Below are 16,873 nucleotides of genomic sequence, written 5' to 3'. Positions count from 1 at the left end.
ACTGGCACCACAGGGCAGGGACAAGCTCCCAAGGCACAGCACCACCACTGGGGCAGAGCTGTCCATGTTTCCATGCTGTCCTGAATTGCCAGGACCCCTCATGTCCTCTGCCACAGAAATCCCTGCAGTAACTTGCGTCTTCTCAACACAATCTAAAATTCTCCAGAGACAAGTTCCACTGCTTTAAAAGCCTGCTGGTTACTGCAAGCATGGGAAGGTTCATTTCTGTACTCACCTGCTCCTGAAATTGTTCCTGTGATAAACAATCAGTCACGTCCACACAGCCCAGGAGGCATCCTGAGGGATAATCACTTGGAAATTCCACATCTGCAGCACAAGAAACAGTTCTTCAGGGAGCCCATATTCCCACACACAGCTGGGGTCTCCCAGTCCCCAAGTGCCCTTCCATCTCCTCCAGGCACCTCTACTTTTTGAGGCACAAGAACACACACAGCAATTTTAACACTTTTTTTGTGCCTTTTCCACATCAGGATCTTCCTCATAAAGGGCTGGGACATTTAATTTTATGTACAGCACTCCCTACTCAGCAGAGAGGGATTTCTGACACTGCTCATTACGTGGCTCAGTGTACCAAATCACTCCAAGAACCAAGGAGAGGAGTTCACCTTTCCTGTGCAGCATTCTGTAGGTGGCCTCCAGCTCTGAGATTTCCTGAGGGGAAGGTCTTTTAGCAGTAGCTGCAATCCATAACCTGCCTCGATGAGATGTGTACCAGGTCCTGCCCTCCACCCTAAAGAAGAGAGGAAAATGCAGGACTAAAACTTCAGCAGAAATCCCCCACGTTTTCATTCAAACATAGTCAATTCCTGCTGCTAAGCTTTGCCCTGATTACCCCAACTCAAGCAATGTGTCAGGGCCACAAAGAAAAGCTGAGATAGGCAAAAAACAATGTCACAAATAAAGCAGAGCATGTCCTCAGGGCTTTAGAGGACATCAATCCCCAGCAGGGCCAGCAGAACACATACAGGACAATCTGCTCACACAAGTCCCTCACAAGCTCCCAAAGTCACACAGAAAAATCAAGGGAGCAATAAGGGATTAAGTCTCTGCATGGAACAGTTGTCTGGAGATCCTGGAATTCTGCAGCTGAAGCATCCCCAGAACACCTGGATGAACAATCCTGGCACATTAAGATTTACAGCATCTTTAGCTTGGGAAGTGAAAAAGCTTTGGTCTCCAAAATGAGAAATGTGGTGAAGGGAAAAAAAGGCTAAAGGAGATTCTTTGTTCACTATTAACAGTAGCAGCTCCCTTTTTAACCCAATTCCCAGCCCAGGAGGCTGAAGGTAGTGGCAAGGGTTGGGTTTCTTTTAAACAAAGCCTGGTGCCACTGTTGCCTTCTTTATGCTGAACAAAAAACCCAGAAGAACATATTTCAAGTGATTACCTTATTTGCTTTTCAAATTCCACACAGGAACGCCCCAGCTATAGCAGTGAAATCTCAGCCTCTCTCTACACTCACTCACCCACTGTGAAGAAATTTGTCCCTTACAGGTTAGGTACTATCCCAAAAAAAAAAAAAAATATTTTCTAGCTCCTCAACCCACTGGAAGAGGAAGCACAGCTTCCACACCTGGAGCTATCACAGGTATCGGTGATTGCACAGGCCACAGAGATGCTCTGAGGAACACAACCTCCCACCTCCCCGTGGAGCAGGAGCTGCCTGGGACACCTTCACCTTTTGATGCCTCTCACAAGCAGGGAAGCCCAAGGCTGGTGCAGGCTGAGGCACCAACCATCATCCGAGATCTCCTGCAGCTCCCGGTCCTGGATCCGCAGGCGGCTCCGCTCCGAGCCGCACTCGCTTCCAGCCTCTGTGGAATGAACAGCTTTCCTTGGTGGCAGCAAACCAGTTTGGTCCACCCACTTGGGAGTGTTCAAAAGAAACAGGAAAAAGGTTAGCACCTCTCCAGGAGTAATGTGCGCAAATCCTATCTTGAAGTTTTCCTTCATTACCCTTATGCTCTTTGGGAAATGGGAATCTAGCAGAAAAGGCTTCAAAAAATAGAGGTGAAAGGGTGACACAGCCTTAGGCTGACTCTCAGAAACTGTTCTGCATGCCTGAAAAGGAGGCAGGATGCTAAAAATCCAATAAACCAACCCACCAGGAGCAGGGCATTGTCAAACCTTCTCTATCCCAGAGTGAGATGGCCAATGAGGGACACAGGGGAGGAAACAAGGGGAAACGGGGAATGGCTTCCCACTGGCAGAGGGCAGGATGATATTGGATATCAGGGAGAAATTCTTCACTGTGAGAGCTGTGAGATGCTGAAACAGCTTGTCTAGAGAAGTCACCCCATCTCTGAAAGCGTTCTTGGCCAGGCTGGACTGGTGAAAGGCATCCCTGCCCATGGCAGGGGATGGAATGAGATGGTCTTTAAAGTCCCTTTCAACCCAAACCATCCTGTGATCTTTTCCCCAAAAGATCCCCTTCTACAGACAATTCTCAAGCTCAACTCCCCAAAATTAGTCACTACTCTGGAATAAACCACAGAAGCCCCACTGACCAAAGGAGCAGGCTGGAGGAGACGGGGATTCACCAAAACCCCCGAGTTTGGTGTCATCTCTGCCCCAGGGCTCCTGGCTGGCTCGCTCAGTGCACCACAGCTCATGGCTGCAATGGTCTCATCCAGTCTGCAAGCACAAAGGAGAGGGGTGAACATTCCCTGCTTCCCCTGGGAACATCTCCCTTCTCCCCACACACTCTGACTCAAAGCATTTTTGCCCCATTCTCCCCAACTAAATGACTTCCTTGCTTAATCTGATTTCCAGTCTGAGGACTCACTGCTCTCTAGTGCAGAAACTCAGCTTGGTGTGAATCTGAGCTCAAGTGGCTCCGTTGAGACAGGCCTTCTGAAACACCTCTTTCCCAGGCAGCTTTACCAGGCTGTCAGACCACTCTCCATAAGGATTTGCACCTCCTTGCTCCCGGGCACGCTGCCAGCCCTCACTCACTTGCTGTGGTACTCAGCCATGTTGCTGTCCTCCTCCAAGATCTGCCTGCCAGCGAAGTCGATGGTGATTTTCCTGGCCAGCCGGGAGGCGTGGCGCAGCTCCCGCAGCTCCTGCTCCCTCTTCTGGAGCGCTTCCCTCTCCTGCTTGGACAGCCACTGGTTGGAGTCCGTGGCAAAGTAATCCGACTCGTCATCAATGACCTGCGTCCGACGCACGCTGGGAGAGCAGCCCCCACAGGAGAAGGTGAGCATGGCACAGCCTCAGACCCACCCTCCAAGCTGTGTAGCCCCACGTTTCTCCTCACAGAGAAAAGCAAGGCACAATTCCTCCCAAGAATATTCTTATCTCGTTTGCTGTGCCTGTGTTTGTGCAAAAGGAGAATGCAATATGGAGATTGTTTACCCAAAGTGATGGGGTTTTGTTTCCTTGGCCTGTCAGGGGACTGTGTGTGTTGGGACTGTCGCTGACAGTCACAAGATTCTGTGCAGTGTGTGCAGAGTTGAGTGCTTGGCAGATTCAGTTTAGATGTAATATAATCTAGTATAATAAAGTCATTAATTAGCCTTCTGATAGGATGGAGTCAGATGCATCATTCTCTCCCCGTCATCAGGGTTGCCTGCAAATTCCATAAACCTGCTCTTTCCCATCCCTCTGGAGAGATGGACTGTCAGGGACAAAAAGCAAAGACATCCAAAAGGATCCATTCCAGAGACTCACTCCTGTCCCACCGAGGGCCATAGTTAAGGTGTCAGTGGCTGTCACTGTGGTATTTTATCAAAAACCCCTTTGTCCGGATTTTTCTCCTGAGAAGGCTCAGAAAAGAAATGTAAACAATAATTATCTGATTGCTTGGAATGTGGTTTGGAGGTTGCTCACCAACAGGAGCATCTTGGATTGGTTCCATGTGAATTGTTTTTACTTCATGACCAATCCCAGTCCAGCTGTGTCAGATTCTCTGGTCAGTCATAAGTTTTTATTATTTATTCTTATTTTAGCCTTCTGATGTCTCCTTTCTCTCTTTCTTTAGTATAGTTTTAGTACATCATTTTCTTTTAATATAATATCATAATATAATAAATCAACCTTCTGAGAACTTAGATTCTCATCTCTCACCTTGTCCTGGGAACCCCCAACACCACAACAAGTGGCTGTGGGTTTTAGAAGGAATTCCCAACATTTCTGCTAAAGGCACCTCCCTGCCAGGTCATTTATGCTGTTCATGACAGTCTCCCACCTAGTATCTTACCTTGTCCTATCAAACTCCAGCAGTTTGTCCTTGTGCTTCACAGCCATCTCCAGGCCTGATTTGAGTCTCGCTTCCTGCTGAGGCAGCAAGCCTTTGCTTATGGCATCCAAATTCCCTGAACTTTCAGCACCTGAGGCACAAAACAAACCACAGCTCAGCAGTCAGTGAGTTAAAGCCATTTGGGCTGCAGAAATGTCCCCTAAACTAAATCCCATGCTAGGAGCTGAAAGTACAGCTTTGCTGCAAGATCAGCATCTTTCTGCGAGGTTAAAGCCACAATTTTCCCTCAAGTCCATTTTAAAAACTCCTTCCTCCAAAGAGAAGGAATCACTTAAATATCACAGTGATAAAGTCTGGGTAGAGGCTAAGGAGAAGCTCTTGGCCTTTGCTTTTCCTTCACCCTTCCCTAACAATTTGGGCAGTCAAAATCCTTCCCATCACCAACCACAGGTCTCAGGCCATAGAATCATGGAATGGTTTGGGTTGAAAAGGACCTTAAAGCTCATCTCATTCCACCCCCTGCCATGGTGGAACACCAAGGACACCTCCCACTATCCCAGGGTGCTCCAAGCCCCATCCAACCTGGCCTGGAACACTTCCAGGGATAGGACAGCCACAGCTTCTTTGGGAAACCTGTGCCAGAGCCTCACCACCCTCACAGAGAAGGATTTCTTTCCAAAATCCAGTCTAAATTTCTCATATTTTAGTTTAAAACCATTCTTTCTTGTCCTATCACTACCCATTTAAGTAGTCCCTCTCCCTTCTTTTCATAAGCCCTCTAAGACTGGGAAGGGCTCAAAGGTCTGGAGGCCTTTCTTCTTCAGTAACAACCCCAGTCTTTTAGGAGTCCCCTCCTAAAAGCCAAACCCTTCCTACATGTTGTTACCCCCACAAAGAGCCTCTTGCCCAGGACAGATTCTAGGGAGACCCAGAGCCTTCTGCTGCTGTTTGTGCCTCCCTCAAACAATATCCTCTTCTGACACACCACACCAGATTCCCAAACCAGCTGTTTCCTGGGATGGAGAAATCTATTCCCAGCAAATGCTCTTCCTTCTTACCCCTCCTGGCAAGGGGCCCAAACCCACCCAACCAACAGGGAATAACCAAAAAAAGCCACAATAAAAGGTTTGAACCCAGGCCATGATGGAACAAACCAGTGCACTTCACCACACTGGGAAATGCCTTCATTTCAGGGAAACAATTGCCTGTATTTCCCTTTGGTCACTGATGCACAATTTTTACTCCCAAGACAAACAGCAAACCACATTCCAGCTTTTACCTACACAGAGAACAAAACAAAAGCTGGCAGGGCCAGGAGGGAAAGAGACAAAACAGGTAAGAAAAGAGATCCTGAAGTGTGCCAGCATCTGTATTGGAAGGACAGAACAGACTGGCTGGTGCTCTCAAGGACTTCCATCCTCCTGCCATCTCCACAGCTCTAAGGAGAAGCCCAGATCTGCAGTAAATATTTCCCCAGCTCCTCAGCAAAGTTTCCAACCAAGAACACCACAACCTTGGCTGCAGTTCAGCTGAACTCAGACAAACATCCCCACAATGCACAGGCCCTTGCTGGGACACTGGGTTGTATTTCCTCTTGCTTTCCTTGGCTCTGTTCCCATTTCTAGCTCCCAAGGTAAGTGTGAGACAAGAAGAGCCATTAGAAAATATTAACCACCACCTCTCTAAGCCCAGCAAATCAGACAGCAGCACTTTATCTTGCACAGCACACATTCCACAGGAGACTTATCCTAATTTCCAAGGACTGCTACAACAATCCAGCTCATGGGATTGATTCTGGAATGCTGAATGAGCAGCCTTGGGGCCTCAGGGAAAGGACAGCACACACTGCCATGTGACACTTGCCACTGTCACCTCTGCTGAAGCCTGGCAATGCTGCCTAGGGCTTGCAGGAGGAACCAAGGCACAACTTCCAATCCATCCCTTTAATGCCAGATAAAGGGCAGCAATGAGGGCAAGTGGCTCAGTGAAGTCTGAAGGAAATAATGCACACAAACCATTGGGATTCATTCTATTCCAGGTATGGAATGGCCACTGACCTGCCATGAGCTTCTTCAGCAGCTTCTGGCTCTTGTTGGAGTCCCGCTGAAGAATGTCCTGCTCTTCTTTGGTGCACACCTGAGCAACAGAAGGAAATGAAGGCTTGGGAAGGACATCACATGGAAAAGATGCCACAGCTTGACCAGTTTCAGAGCCCTGGACAACAATTCAGGCTGTTTAAAGTGGCAGTGACAGTCCACACCTCCTTCTCTTCCCCACTGACATGGGGAGAACCCTGGAAGCTCATTCTTTACTAAAGAGAAAAGTAGAGTTTGGTCTCTCCCTGTTCTGTGGGTGGACATGCTGCTGACTGAGCTCAAAGGACAAGAGATGAGCTGAGAATCATCCCAGGCACAACCACAACCCTTAACTCAATAGTTTTTCTCTCCTTCTTGGCCACTGGGAGTTAAACTCATCTTTCAAAATAGCAACCAATCTGCTTTAAAACATTTTGCTCTACCCAGTTAAAATTCTCCTCTCACATGAAGAAGAATTTCCTCTGCCATCAATAACTTGTCTCCCTTCTTCAAAAGGTAACCCTTGAACTGAATCTGGTATCTGAAAGGATCCATATCACACAGGAGTTGAAGGAAAAGCAGGACACTGCTCCTGACAAGGAGATCAGGGCTGTGCCTGGGATGGGGCTGAAGCCTTGCAGAGATTTTGGACAGTGCAGTGACACACAGGAGACTGTCAGAAACCAGACAAGCTCCAAAGCCATGTAAATTATGGGAAAAACCTCCTAACAGGTTCTTTCCTTCCCTGGTTTAGAACTTTGCAAGAAGAAATTCAATCTGAAGGGCTAATTCAGCCGAATTCTCCAGGTCCAAGCAGGGCACAGAATTCACAGAATCACTGGGCTGGAAGAGACCTTAAAGATCATCGAGTCCAACCCATCACCTCAAATAAACCATGGCATTGAGTGCCACATCCAGGCTTTGTTAAACACACCCAGGGATGGTGTCTCCACCACCTCCATGGGCAGGCATTCCAGAACTTTATCACCCTTTCTGTGAAAAACTTTTTCCTCATATCCAACCTAAATTTCCATTGGTGCAGCTTGAGACTGTGTCCTTTGGTTCTGGAGAAAGAGCCCAGCCCCAGCTGAGTACAGGCACCTTTCAGGCATTGTAGAGTGATGAGGTCACCCCTGAATCTCCTTTTCTCCAGGCTGAGCACCCCCAGCTCCCTCAGTTGTTCCTCCCAAGGCTTGTGCTCCAATCCCCTCACCAGCCCCTCACAGTGACTCCCTGGTTACTCACCAGGGCCCCACAGAAGAGGCAGGGCCCAGAGCCCTCCTGCTCACACACAATGCGCCCGCACTCCAGGCAGTTGTTGATGAGTTTGTGCTTCTGGCCCAGGCACTCGCAGGCGTGCCGGCCTGGGATGAGCACAGCCAGCCTGTCCTGCCCCTCCCTGGTGTACAGGCTGACATACTTGGGCTTCTTCTTGCAGGAAATGCTACTGCTGCTGACCCCACTGCTGCTCTCCTGGGCCTGAGAAGGAAAAAAATAAACAAACAAACTGGGCAGCAGAGAGCCAGCACTGACCCCTAGGCAGGCCAGGAGCTCAGACAAGTGTTACTCTGCCTCACTGCAATGAAACTTGGACCAGACCCCAGACTGAGCAGAAAGACAAGCTCAGGCCTGCCAGAAAAGCTCCAAGGAATCCAAACAAAGCAAGGACACCAGGATGCACTCGAAGTTTGCCATCCATGCCAGCTGGAGCTGGTGGGATTTGGGCAGTGAGTGCTGCTCTCTGTGCTCTGCACAGCCTCATGCTTGTTTAACAGCTCCAAACAGCAGCTCAGCTACCCCTGATACCTCAGGGTTTGGCTTTTCTACTTTTCAGATTCTGTTCTGCTTTAGTGTGTAAGTCCAGGTTTCATATCAGGAGACAGTGAGCTCTCTTCACAGAGCAGGGAGACACAACAACTCCTGCTCCAGCTGGGGACCCAAGGACAAATGATCCAAATCTCAGCCCCAAGAGCACAAACAATGTGGGCTGAAGAGAGAAAACAAGAAGGATGGGACTGAAACTGTAATTATTTTAGGCCAATATGCCAACAGAACCAAAACTGGGACTTCATGGGCTGCTGGAGCTGTAACTGTTTTGGTCCAATATGCAAATGGACCAAACTGATAAAAGTGTGTGACCCCATAACCTGTGGTCCATTTTGTGGCCATTTTGGGTTGTGCTGCCCAAGGTGGATCCATTGAGGCCTCTTAATAAATCCCTACTTTATTCTTTAGCTCAGTCTAGTCTCTGTTCTGGGTCAGCCTTCACAAGGCATCACTCCCAAGCTCATTTCCAAGGATTATTCAGATTCCCTGTTTGTAGCTGTCACCCTGGGCACACCTGTCCCCAGACACAGCTGGGGTGGCAGCAGGGCATTCCCAGCCATGTCACCTCCCAGCAGCCTCCCCAAATCCCACAGCCACCTCAGCAGAGGTTTTCCACACAGGAGGGTTCAAGTACTGAGCTGTAAAATAAATTCTGCTCCTCCTTCTGTGATCTGGCCTCAGTGATTTCATGATTCACCCCTGAGTTTCAATCTGGTTTAGTGACAAGCAGATGCAGCATTTCCAGTCCGCCCAGTAAAGTCCAATTGGTTTTAGTGCCACTGCCAGATTCAAACACTGCCACCCTAAAATACCCAAAACAAGATAAAGTGACTTTGGCAGATCTTTCTCACTTTTTTTTTTAATTTTAATTAAGTTAGAAGGTAACTACAAGGAAATGGAACATCACTGTCCACTTTTAACCCACCAATTCAAAAATGTTGTGGTTTATCCTATAAACACTTTTACAAAATACTTTCAGCCTTTGCAGCCTCCCTGCTCCAAAAAGTTCAATTTAAAAACATGAATTTAAGTTCCACTCCTTACTCAGGAATTGCAGCATTTCTCAGGTTTTGGTGTTTATATGCTCTTATTCCACAGTTTCTTTCTGAAGTATTTCAGTTTCTAATTAAAGCTTCAACCAGTGTGACTGAGATAGTTTAAATACAGTAGGAAAGGATGTTCTAACCACTTGGTGGCTTCAATTCCCCACCCTCATATCTGATTTAAAGAAATCCCTTTTATTCCTAATTACAGCCTCAACTTCCTTCACCTGCTTTCTCCTCTCAGGCTTTCTGGGGGAGAAAAATCCATGCTGGCATATTTGCTACTTGATTATTTTATCCCAGTTACAGACACAACCTTTCTCCCCATCCTGGACACCATAGAAACATGGAAATGGTTAGGTTGGAAAAGCCCTCCAAGATCACAGAGACACATCAATAACTCTCCTTCCTTTCCTCTTTCTCCCTCTCCCTCCTTTTCCCTCATCCTCCTTTCCTTCTCTCCGTCCTCTCTCCCTCCCCAAGTGCCACATCCACGTGGATTTTGAACCCTCCAGTGATGGTGACTCCACCACGGTCCTAGATAGGCCATTCCAGTATCTGACCATGATTTCCATGGTTTTTTTCCCTAATATCCAACCTAAACCTCTCCTGGCACAGCTTGAGGCCATTTCCTCTCATCCTGTCCCTGTTTCCTGGGAGCACATGCCAACCCCACCCAGCTGCCCCCTCCTGTCAAGGAGTTGTGCAGAGCCAGAAGGTCCCTCCTGAGCCTCCTTTTCTCCAGGCTGAGCCCCCCAGCTCCTGCAGCTGCTCCTGGTGCTCCAGATCCTTCCCTGGACATGCTCCAGCCCCTCACTACCTTTCTTGCGAGGGGCCCAAAACTGACCCCAGGATTTGAGGTGTGTCCTGAGCAGTGCCCACCTGGGCACCCCAATGTCCTAGACTCTCATTTACACCTTCCAACCACATCTTCACCAGTGTCTGACACCTTCTTACCCCAAACAAGCCTCTCCAGTGCCCCCCTGGCCCCACACTCACCTTGGCCAGGTCCAGGGGGGTTTTCACCTCGTCCCCATGAGCGCTGGGCTCGGGCTGTGCCGGGGTCTCCTGCCTGTTCCTCCCTTTGCGCTTCCCCTTCTTGCCCTGGTCCCGCAGCACCTCCAGAGCCTCTGCAGTGGGAGAAGCACAGACACAGGAGCAACACTCAGACCACCCCAAAGCTTCTCCTCTCCAGGCTGAACAACCCCAATTCTCCCAGCCTCTCCTCCCAGCTGAGCTGCTCCATCCTCTGAACGTTCTGGTGCCTCCTCTGGCCTCACTCCAACAGCTCCACGTCCTTCCCGTGCTGGATTGCTCTCACACATCATGAAGCAGATAAAATCTGATGGAGCTGGAGCTCACCAGGCTGTGCAGGGATGGGAGGTGCACAGAAAGAGCCTGGCATCAAATATGGGCCTCTGTGGAGCCTCCCACCCTGCTGGGAACCTCAGGAAAGAGCAGCACTGGGGACTGAGGAACAACTGAACTGCTTTGGCCTCTAATAAATAAATCAAGAGAGGCTGGGTAAGTGCCAGCAGAAGGAAGATGTCCCTGGACTCTACTTCATGACTGAAAACGTGTGGCAGCAGCTCTCTGGCCACAGACTTTGCTAGAAAAATCCTAGGAAGCTGTGGGAAACTTAGAGAAAAAGAATTCAAACCATTATTATCTCTCCTTCTATAACCACTGTTTATAGATATGGTTCTATATATGGTTCTCCAGAGTATGTTATTGATAGCCACCAATAAATGTGTGAGAGGTTTTCACTTTGACACCAATCAGGTCTTAGGTCCAGCATTGTTTCTATAAGAACTGTAGATTTCTAATAATAAAGTGTCTTTCATGCCTTCTTGTGAAAAATGTGTATTTTATGATTGGTTTTTTTTGCAAATACTAAAATGAGTATTATATGTGTTGTGTTAGAAAGTAATGCTGCATTAATTCTATTAAGTAGTGTGTTAAATATAGTTTTAGGTTATAGAAAATGTTAAAATAGAAACTGTGCTATGTAGGATACTTTAAAGAAAGGACTTGCAGTGAGATAGCAGCCACAGGACACCAAATCTTTCAGAGAAAGAGAATTTATTGCCCCATAATCAGAAGAAATGAACTTCTTCCTGCCTCCAAGGCGCTGCTAGGATTTGGAGGAAGAAGCTGACACTGCCCAGACAGAATCGTGTGTTTGAATGGAATTTATGCATCATGTATGAGGTGTATGAATATGCAACAGGCTGTTGCTTTTAAGGGTTAATCCTCTCTTAAGGTGGGTCCTTTTTTGGGCTTATTTTGCCCGGAAAAGGTACCCAGACTGTCCATAACTCTTTGTCTGTATTGTCTCATACTGTCCTAATTCAAATTGTCCAAATTGTCATTACTTTAATCATATTACTACTTTTATAACCATTTTATTACTGTTAAACTTTTAAAATTTTAAAAACAACGGACTGGCGCTTTTCACACTTCTGGATCACGAAGTCAATGCTCATTATTACCTGGCTGGGGGCCTGCTACCACAAAAATCAGCTTTAAACTGCCCCCAGTCAGGGATGGGATGGTATCCACACATGGATTCGTGGCATGGAATTGTTTGTAAGCACAACAAGCGGGTTTATCTGGGAGTTTCCCGCCCTGCAGCACTCACCGTCCTTTTTCCGGTAGGCAGGGAAGGGCTCGGAGGGCAGCTGGGCAGATTTCCTCCACCGGCTCAGCAGCTCTTCCACAAACCAGCTCTTCTTCCCGTCCGTGCCTTGAACAAGGTCCACAACGTACTCCCGGATCTCCTCCTCGTTCGTGATGGACAAGATGTACCTAGGGCGGGCCGGGGTGGGTAAAAATGGGTGAGGGGGAGGACGGTCCGCGCTCTCGTGGCACAGGTGTGACATTTATCTTTCCTTTTCCATCAGGTCTCTGTGGTAAGGCCGTGGCAGGAGGTGGAACGATGTCACCTTTAAGATCCCTCCCAACTAAGAGCAAGCTGTGATTCTGTCACCTCACATCCCCCCTGCCGCCACTTCTCCTCCCCGAGTCTCCACCCGAGCCACAACCCCGGGCAAACTCCCGGCAGCTGCTCTGGCACACCGTGTTTCCTCCGAGGAGCCCCTGTCAGAGGGCACGAGGGCCCCGCCCGGCCCCGGCCCCGCTCACCTCACCACGTCCTCGCCCACGTCCAGCCCGAAGTCCCCGCGCAGGTGTTGGACGCACCAGGCCAGGAGCGCGCTGGGCGCCGCCATCTTCCGCGGGGGACGGGAAACGCCGCCGCACCGCCCGGCACCCTCCCCTTCCTTTTCCTTCCCTCCGGGAACGCGAACGCGGAGCGACCGTTCCGGGACCGGTTCATTCAGACCGGGAATGGCTTGGGTTGGACGGGACCGTAAATCCCCATCTTATCTTATCCCATTCCATTCCATTCCAACCCCGCACCATGGGCAGCGACACCTCCCGCTAGACCACGTTATTCTAAGCCCCGTTCACCGCGGCTTTAAACACTTCCAGAGCCGGGGCAGCCACAGACGCTCCGTGCAGCCACGGCCTCGCTCCCCTCACAAGGAATTTCTCCCCAGTATCCCGCCGGGGCAGAGGAGAGCGGGAAGGGCAGCGGGACGGGGGCGGCCCCGCGCTCCATTGGCGGGCTGTGGCCAATAGCGCTGCCGGGGCGGGGCCGGGCCGTGCCGGGCAGGGATGGCGCGGACCAAGGTGGATCAGCGTGGTCGTGCCTTCCGCAAGGGTGCGGGAACGAAACGGGACGGGGACGGGGATGGAACGGGCTGAGGGGTGGGAAGGGAACGGGACGGGCTCAGGGGGATTCTGAGCGGGAAGGGAACGGGACGGGAACGGGCAGGGCAGGGCTGAGCTGAGGGGGTTCCGAGCGGGCCGGGCAGGAGAGGCTCATGGGGGTTCCGAGCGGGAACGGGACGGGCAGGGCTCAGGGGGCGGGAAGGGAACGGGCAGGGCAGGGCTCAGGGGGGATTCCGAACGTGACGGGCAGGGCAGGGCTCAGGGGGGGTTCCGAGCGGGAAGGGAACGGGACGGGCAGGGCTGAGGGGGCGGGAAGGGAACGGGCAGGGCAGGGCTCAGGGGGATTCCGAGCGGGAGAGGAACGGAGGAACGGGACGGGCAGGGCTCAGGGGAGTTCCGAGCGGGAACGGGACGGTCAGGAGAGGCTCAGGGGGGTTCCGAGCCAGACGGGACGGGCAGGAGAGGCTCAGGGGGGTTCCTTGCGGGAACGGGATGGGCAGGGCTGAGGGGGCGGGAAGGGAACGGGCAGGGCAGGGCTCAGGGGGGGTTCCGAACGTGACGGGCAGTGCTGAGGGGGGTTCTGAGTGGGAACGGGCAGGGCTGTGGGGGTTCCGAGCGCCGCTGCTGACCCTCGCTGTCCCTTTCCCCGCAGTGTTGGTCGCCCGCGCTCCCCGCAAGGCGCTGGGCTCCGGCAGCAGCGGCAGCATCAGCGCGGGGCCGGCAGTGCCCGGCCGGAGAGGTGAGCGCGGCCCCTTCTCCTGCCTCCCTTCCCTCCATCGCTTTTTCCTTTCTTTCCGTCCTTCTTTCCCTCTCTCCCTCGCTACTGTGAAAAACGCCAACCACTTGTTGTTAAAATTTTAAAAGTTTAATAGTAATAAAATGGTTGTGAATATAGTAATATAATTAGAGTAATAAAAATTTGGACAATTACGATTTAGGACAATACAAGACAATAAGAGCAAAGAGTTACAGACGGTCCGGGTACCTTTTCCTGGGCGAAATAAGCCCAAGAAAGGACACACGTTAACAGAGGATTAACCCTTAAACAACAGCCTGTTGCATATTCATACACCTCATATATGATGCATAAATTCCATTCAAACGCAGGGTTCTGTCTGGTCAGTGTCAGCTTCTTCCTCTGAATCCTGACTGCATCTTCAGGGCTGAGCAAGGTGGGAAGAACTCGATAAAATAGCAATAAATTATTTTTCTCTGAAAGATTTCAGTGTCCTGTGGCTGCTGTCTCAATGCAAGTCCCCTCTTTGAAAAAGTACCTTCATAGCATAGTTTCTATTGTAACATTATGTTATAACCTAAAACTATATTGAACACGCTACTTAAGAAAATTAACACAGCATAACTTTCTAACATAATACATATAATATTTGCAAAAAGCCAATCATAAAATACGCATTTTTCACACTACGTTCTTTCTTCGTTTCTTCCCTCCTCCTCCTCCTCTCTCTCTCCTTCCTTCCTTGCCCCCTCCCGCCCTGCCCATGCTGACCCGGCGCTCCCCGCAGGTGAGCGGCGCCCCGTGGGGCTGAACCGGGTGTGTGTGAGGCCGGTGCCCGCCTGGCAAAGGGGCATCAGCGACTTCCTGCAGCTGCCATCCAAGGAGAGCCGGGCATCCGACGGAGACACGCCCGGGACCAGCGGCCTGGAGTGGGTATTGGGGCAAGGGGAGGTGTGGAAACCCAGGGAATATTTCTGTGTCTGCTCTGGGGTGCCCCGACCCCCAGGGGAGCACTGACTCTGACCCTCATTCATGGAGGAAGTTCCCCAGACTTCAAGATAAACTGGAATCCACAAAAGTGTGAAATATAGAGAGCAGCGTAGGTGTGTCACTTGGTGAGGAATTTAGGTTTTGGGATTTTTAGTGTGTTGTGGATGGAAGCAAGATGGAGGGCACAGGGTGTCATCCTGGGTTTCTTCTTCGTACTTCTTCATGGGTTATGGTGGCATTTTGTAATTGGGCAGAAAAGTCCCCATTGCAGCTCTTTGGGATCAGTTATTGGGTTAAAAGGGAAAATAAATAGGTGTCAGTTCTTAATTGGATAGTTTAGTCTTAAAAGACCTTGTAACAAGAGATTGTTGGCCATTTTGTGCCCTCTAATGAAAACCTGCCCAACTCACAGTAGTGAGACTGTTTAAGTGATAAGAAATAATAAACACCTGAGTCCAAACATGAATTACCCTCTCAAGTGCCTTCAGTCCAGACCCAGAGAAACCAACAACCGGGACCCCCACAGGGAAGCAAGCTGTGTTTATTTTTTCTCTGTGAAACTCCATTTTTGAAGGGGCAAGTTGACAGTGTGTCTCCTGACCTCTGTGTCCTCGTGGAAGTGATGTTTCTCACCAAATCTGGCAAAGTTTTCAGGGACCTCATCAAGGTTCCTGAAAATGGGTGGAGTAACTGGTAGTTCAGGCAAGTTCTTACTGTTCAGGCATAACTTTGCCAGCACAGTGAAGTTTTGGAGAAGTTTAGGAGAGCACTAACAACTTCCACATGCCAGGAATTGAATGTAGAAATGAATCCACAGCCTCAGAGATTAACTGTAGGCTGCACTGCTGACTAAAAAGGCAGCAGTATAAAATATTATCTTACTGTTTTCCATAGGGAATTCTGGGTTGGAACTCCCATTTTTCCACCGGATATAGGTATTTCTAAACTGCTAGGGGGAGTTTGGAAATACCTATAAGATGCCATAAGAATTGGCCCCAAATTGTCCTGCAGGACAAGCAGACAAAGGCTTTTAAGTGCATCCCACCTGCTGGTGAAACAGAAAATGTTTGCTGTAGCACAGGGAAACTTTCATCCCTTTAATTTGGAGTTTGTTGTGCTGAACAAGAACAAGGTGGTGGGAAGAGAACACAGGATAAAGGTGCCCCTGTCAGTCCTGATGCCTCAAGGTCTAACTAAGTCATTGGGCTTTGGGAAAAGCCCTTCAAACCAGAGCTGGTTCCTGCTAATGCTTCTGAAATAATGCTCCTTTCAGAGCTCGGCCCCTGCCACTGGATCCTGCTGAAGAGAGAGAGAGCTTGGAGGAAGAGTAGATGTGACCTGACCTCGATTTTCATGTTAAAATGCTCCTCCTACTCCAGCTGGGTTTTGTACATTTGCATAGCTCTTTACTTTTTTTTATTACTTCCTTTCGACTTTTGTACAAGCCTAAAAGTCTGAGAGATGGCACAAACACTGGAGAAATTAATTAGTTTTTACTGTTTGGCACTTAATGTTCATTGTAAAGCACTGGTTTAATTTTTATCTTGGTTTGCTTGAGTTCCTCCTGCTTTTGTCTTTCATCTTCTGCCTGCCTTGTGTTTGTGCAAGACTTGCATGATCATGGTTGTTCCGTTACTGCAAAGCAGATCCTCGTTTTTAATAAACTGAAACCATCTGAGCACACACCTGTGCTGTGTCTTTACTGCAGTAAAAGCTGTTAATGAAGATTTCTTTGTCCAAAAATAAGAAACTGGATTTGGAAAGACACTGGAGAGGTGGGTGGGCAGCTGAAATTTGCTCTGATTAGAGGTGAAGTTTAATTAAAACAAACTGGTTGTTCTAAAGAATCAGAACTCTGAAAGCTGAGGCGGCAATAAATGGCTAAAACTAAATAAATCTTGTTATTGTGGATGTTTTAACATTGCCACATAATTTCTGGGGAAATTCATAGGAAAAAAGCAAGTGGGGCCTTGTGCTAGATCTTGATGTCAGGGGTTCTGCTTCTGCTCTTCCTCAGAAGTTCCCTGAAATTATCATGATATTGTTGAGCAAATGAGAAGGGGAAGTTAGGAGGAGATTAAAATTTAAATTTAGCACACCAGGAGAGTTTAGTGGTAGCTCTTGTAGGTCAGCCTGGTTGGGAAAGCAGTGAATGCTGTAAAAACCTCTTCCTAAAAGTCTATTGATAAAAAGGAGAGTTGTCACAGAGAAGCAATTAAAAGTCTGAATGAGAAGCAGCAATTGA

General features: G+C 49.2%; 2 protein-coding genes across 3 annotated transcripts in view; one reads left to right on the top strand and one right to left on the bottom strand.

Moving 5' to 3' along the window:
- TRIP4 (thyroid hormone receptor interactor 4) overlaps positions 1–12,708 on the bottom strand; it is a 30,326-nt gene extending 17,618 nt beyond the window's left edge. The window contains exons 1-11 of one of the 2 annotated variants that reach the window (XM_059482218.1): positions 12,312–12,708; positions 11,809–11,975; positions 10,167–10,297; positions 7,543–7,776; positions 6,280–6,358; positions 4,223–4,352; positions 2,977–3,192; positions 2,529–2,655; positions 1,700–1,887; positions 627–751; positions 236–327 (exon numbers count right to left, since the gene is read on the bottom strand). In XM_059482218.1, coding sequence (XP_059338201.1) covers positions 236–327; positions 627–751; positions 1,700–1,887; positions 2,529–2,655; positions 2,977–3,192; positions 4,223–4,352; positions 6,280–6,358; positions 7,543–7,776; positions 10,167–10,297; positions 11,809–11,975; positions 12,312–12,397 — 1,575 coding nt within the window. In that variant the 5' untranslated portion in view covers positions 12,398–12,708. The remainder of the gene's footprint in view (positions 1–235; positions 328–626; positions 752–1,699; positions 1,888–2,528; positions 2,656–2,976; positions 3,193–4,222; positions 4,353–6,279; positions 6,359–7,542; positions 7,777–10,166; positions 10,298–11,808; positions 11,976–12,311) is intronic. The other variant, XM_059482219.1, reaches the window with a different exon arrangement.
- Positions 12,709–12,802: 94 nt separating this feature from the next.
- On the top strand, positions 12,803–16,311 carry PCLAF (PCNA clamp associated factor). The gene is made up of 4 exons (XM_059482222.1): positions 12,803–12,891; positions 13,555–13,641; positions 14,426–14,567; positions 15,902–16,311. The coding sequence occupies exons 1-4, from the start codon at positions 12,846–12,848 to the stop codon at positions 15,957–15,959; spliced, it is 333 nt and encodes a 110-aa protein (XP_059338205.1). The 5' UTR covers positions 12,803–12,845; the 3' UTR covers positions 15,960–16,311.
- Positions 16,312–16,873: the final 562 nt, after the last annotated feature.

This window comes from Ammospiza nelsoni, chromosome 14 (assembly GCF_027579445.1).
Source record: "Ammospiza nelsoni isolate bAmmNel1 chromosome 14, bAmmNel1.pri, whole genome shotgun sequence".
Taxonomy (NCBI): Eukaryota; Metazoa; Chordata; class Aves; order Passeriformes; family Passerellidae; genus Ammospiza; species Ammospiza nelsoni.
The sequence above is the reverse complement of the archived record's forward strand: the minus strand, read 5'-3'. Positions and strand labels throughout refer to the sequence as shown.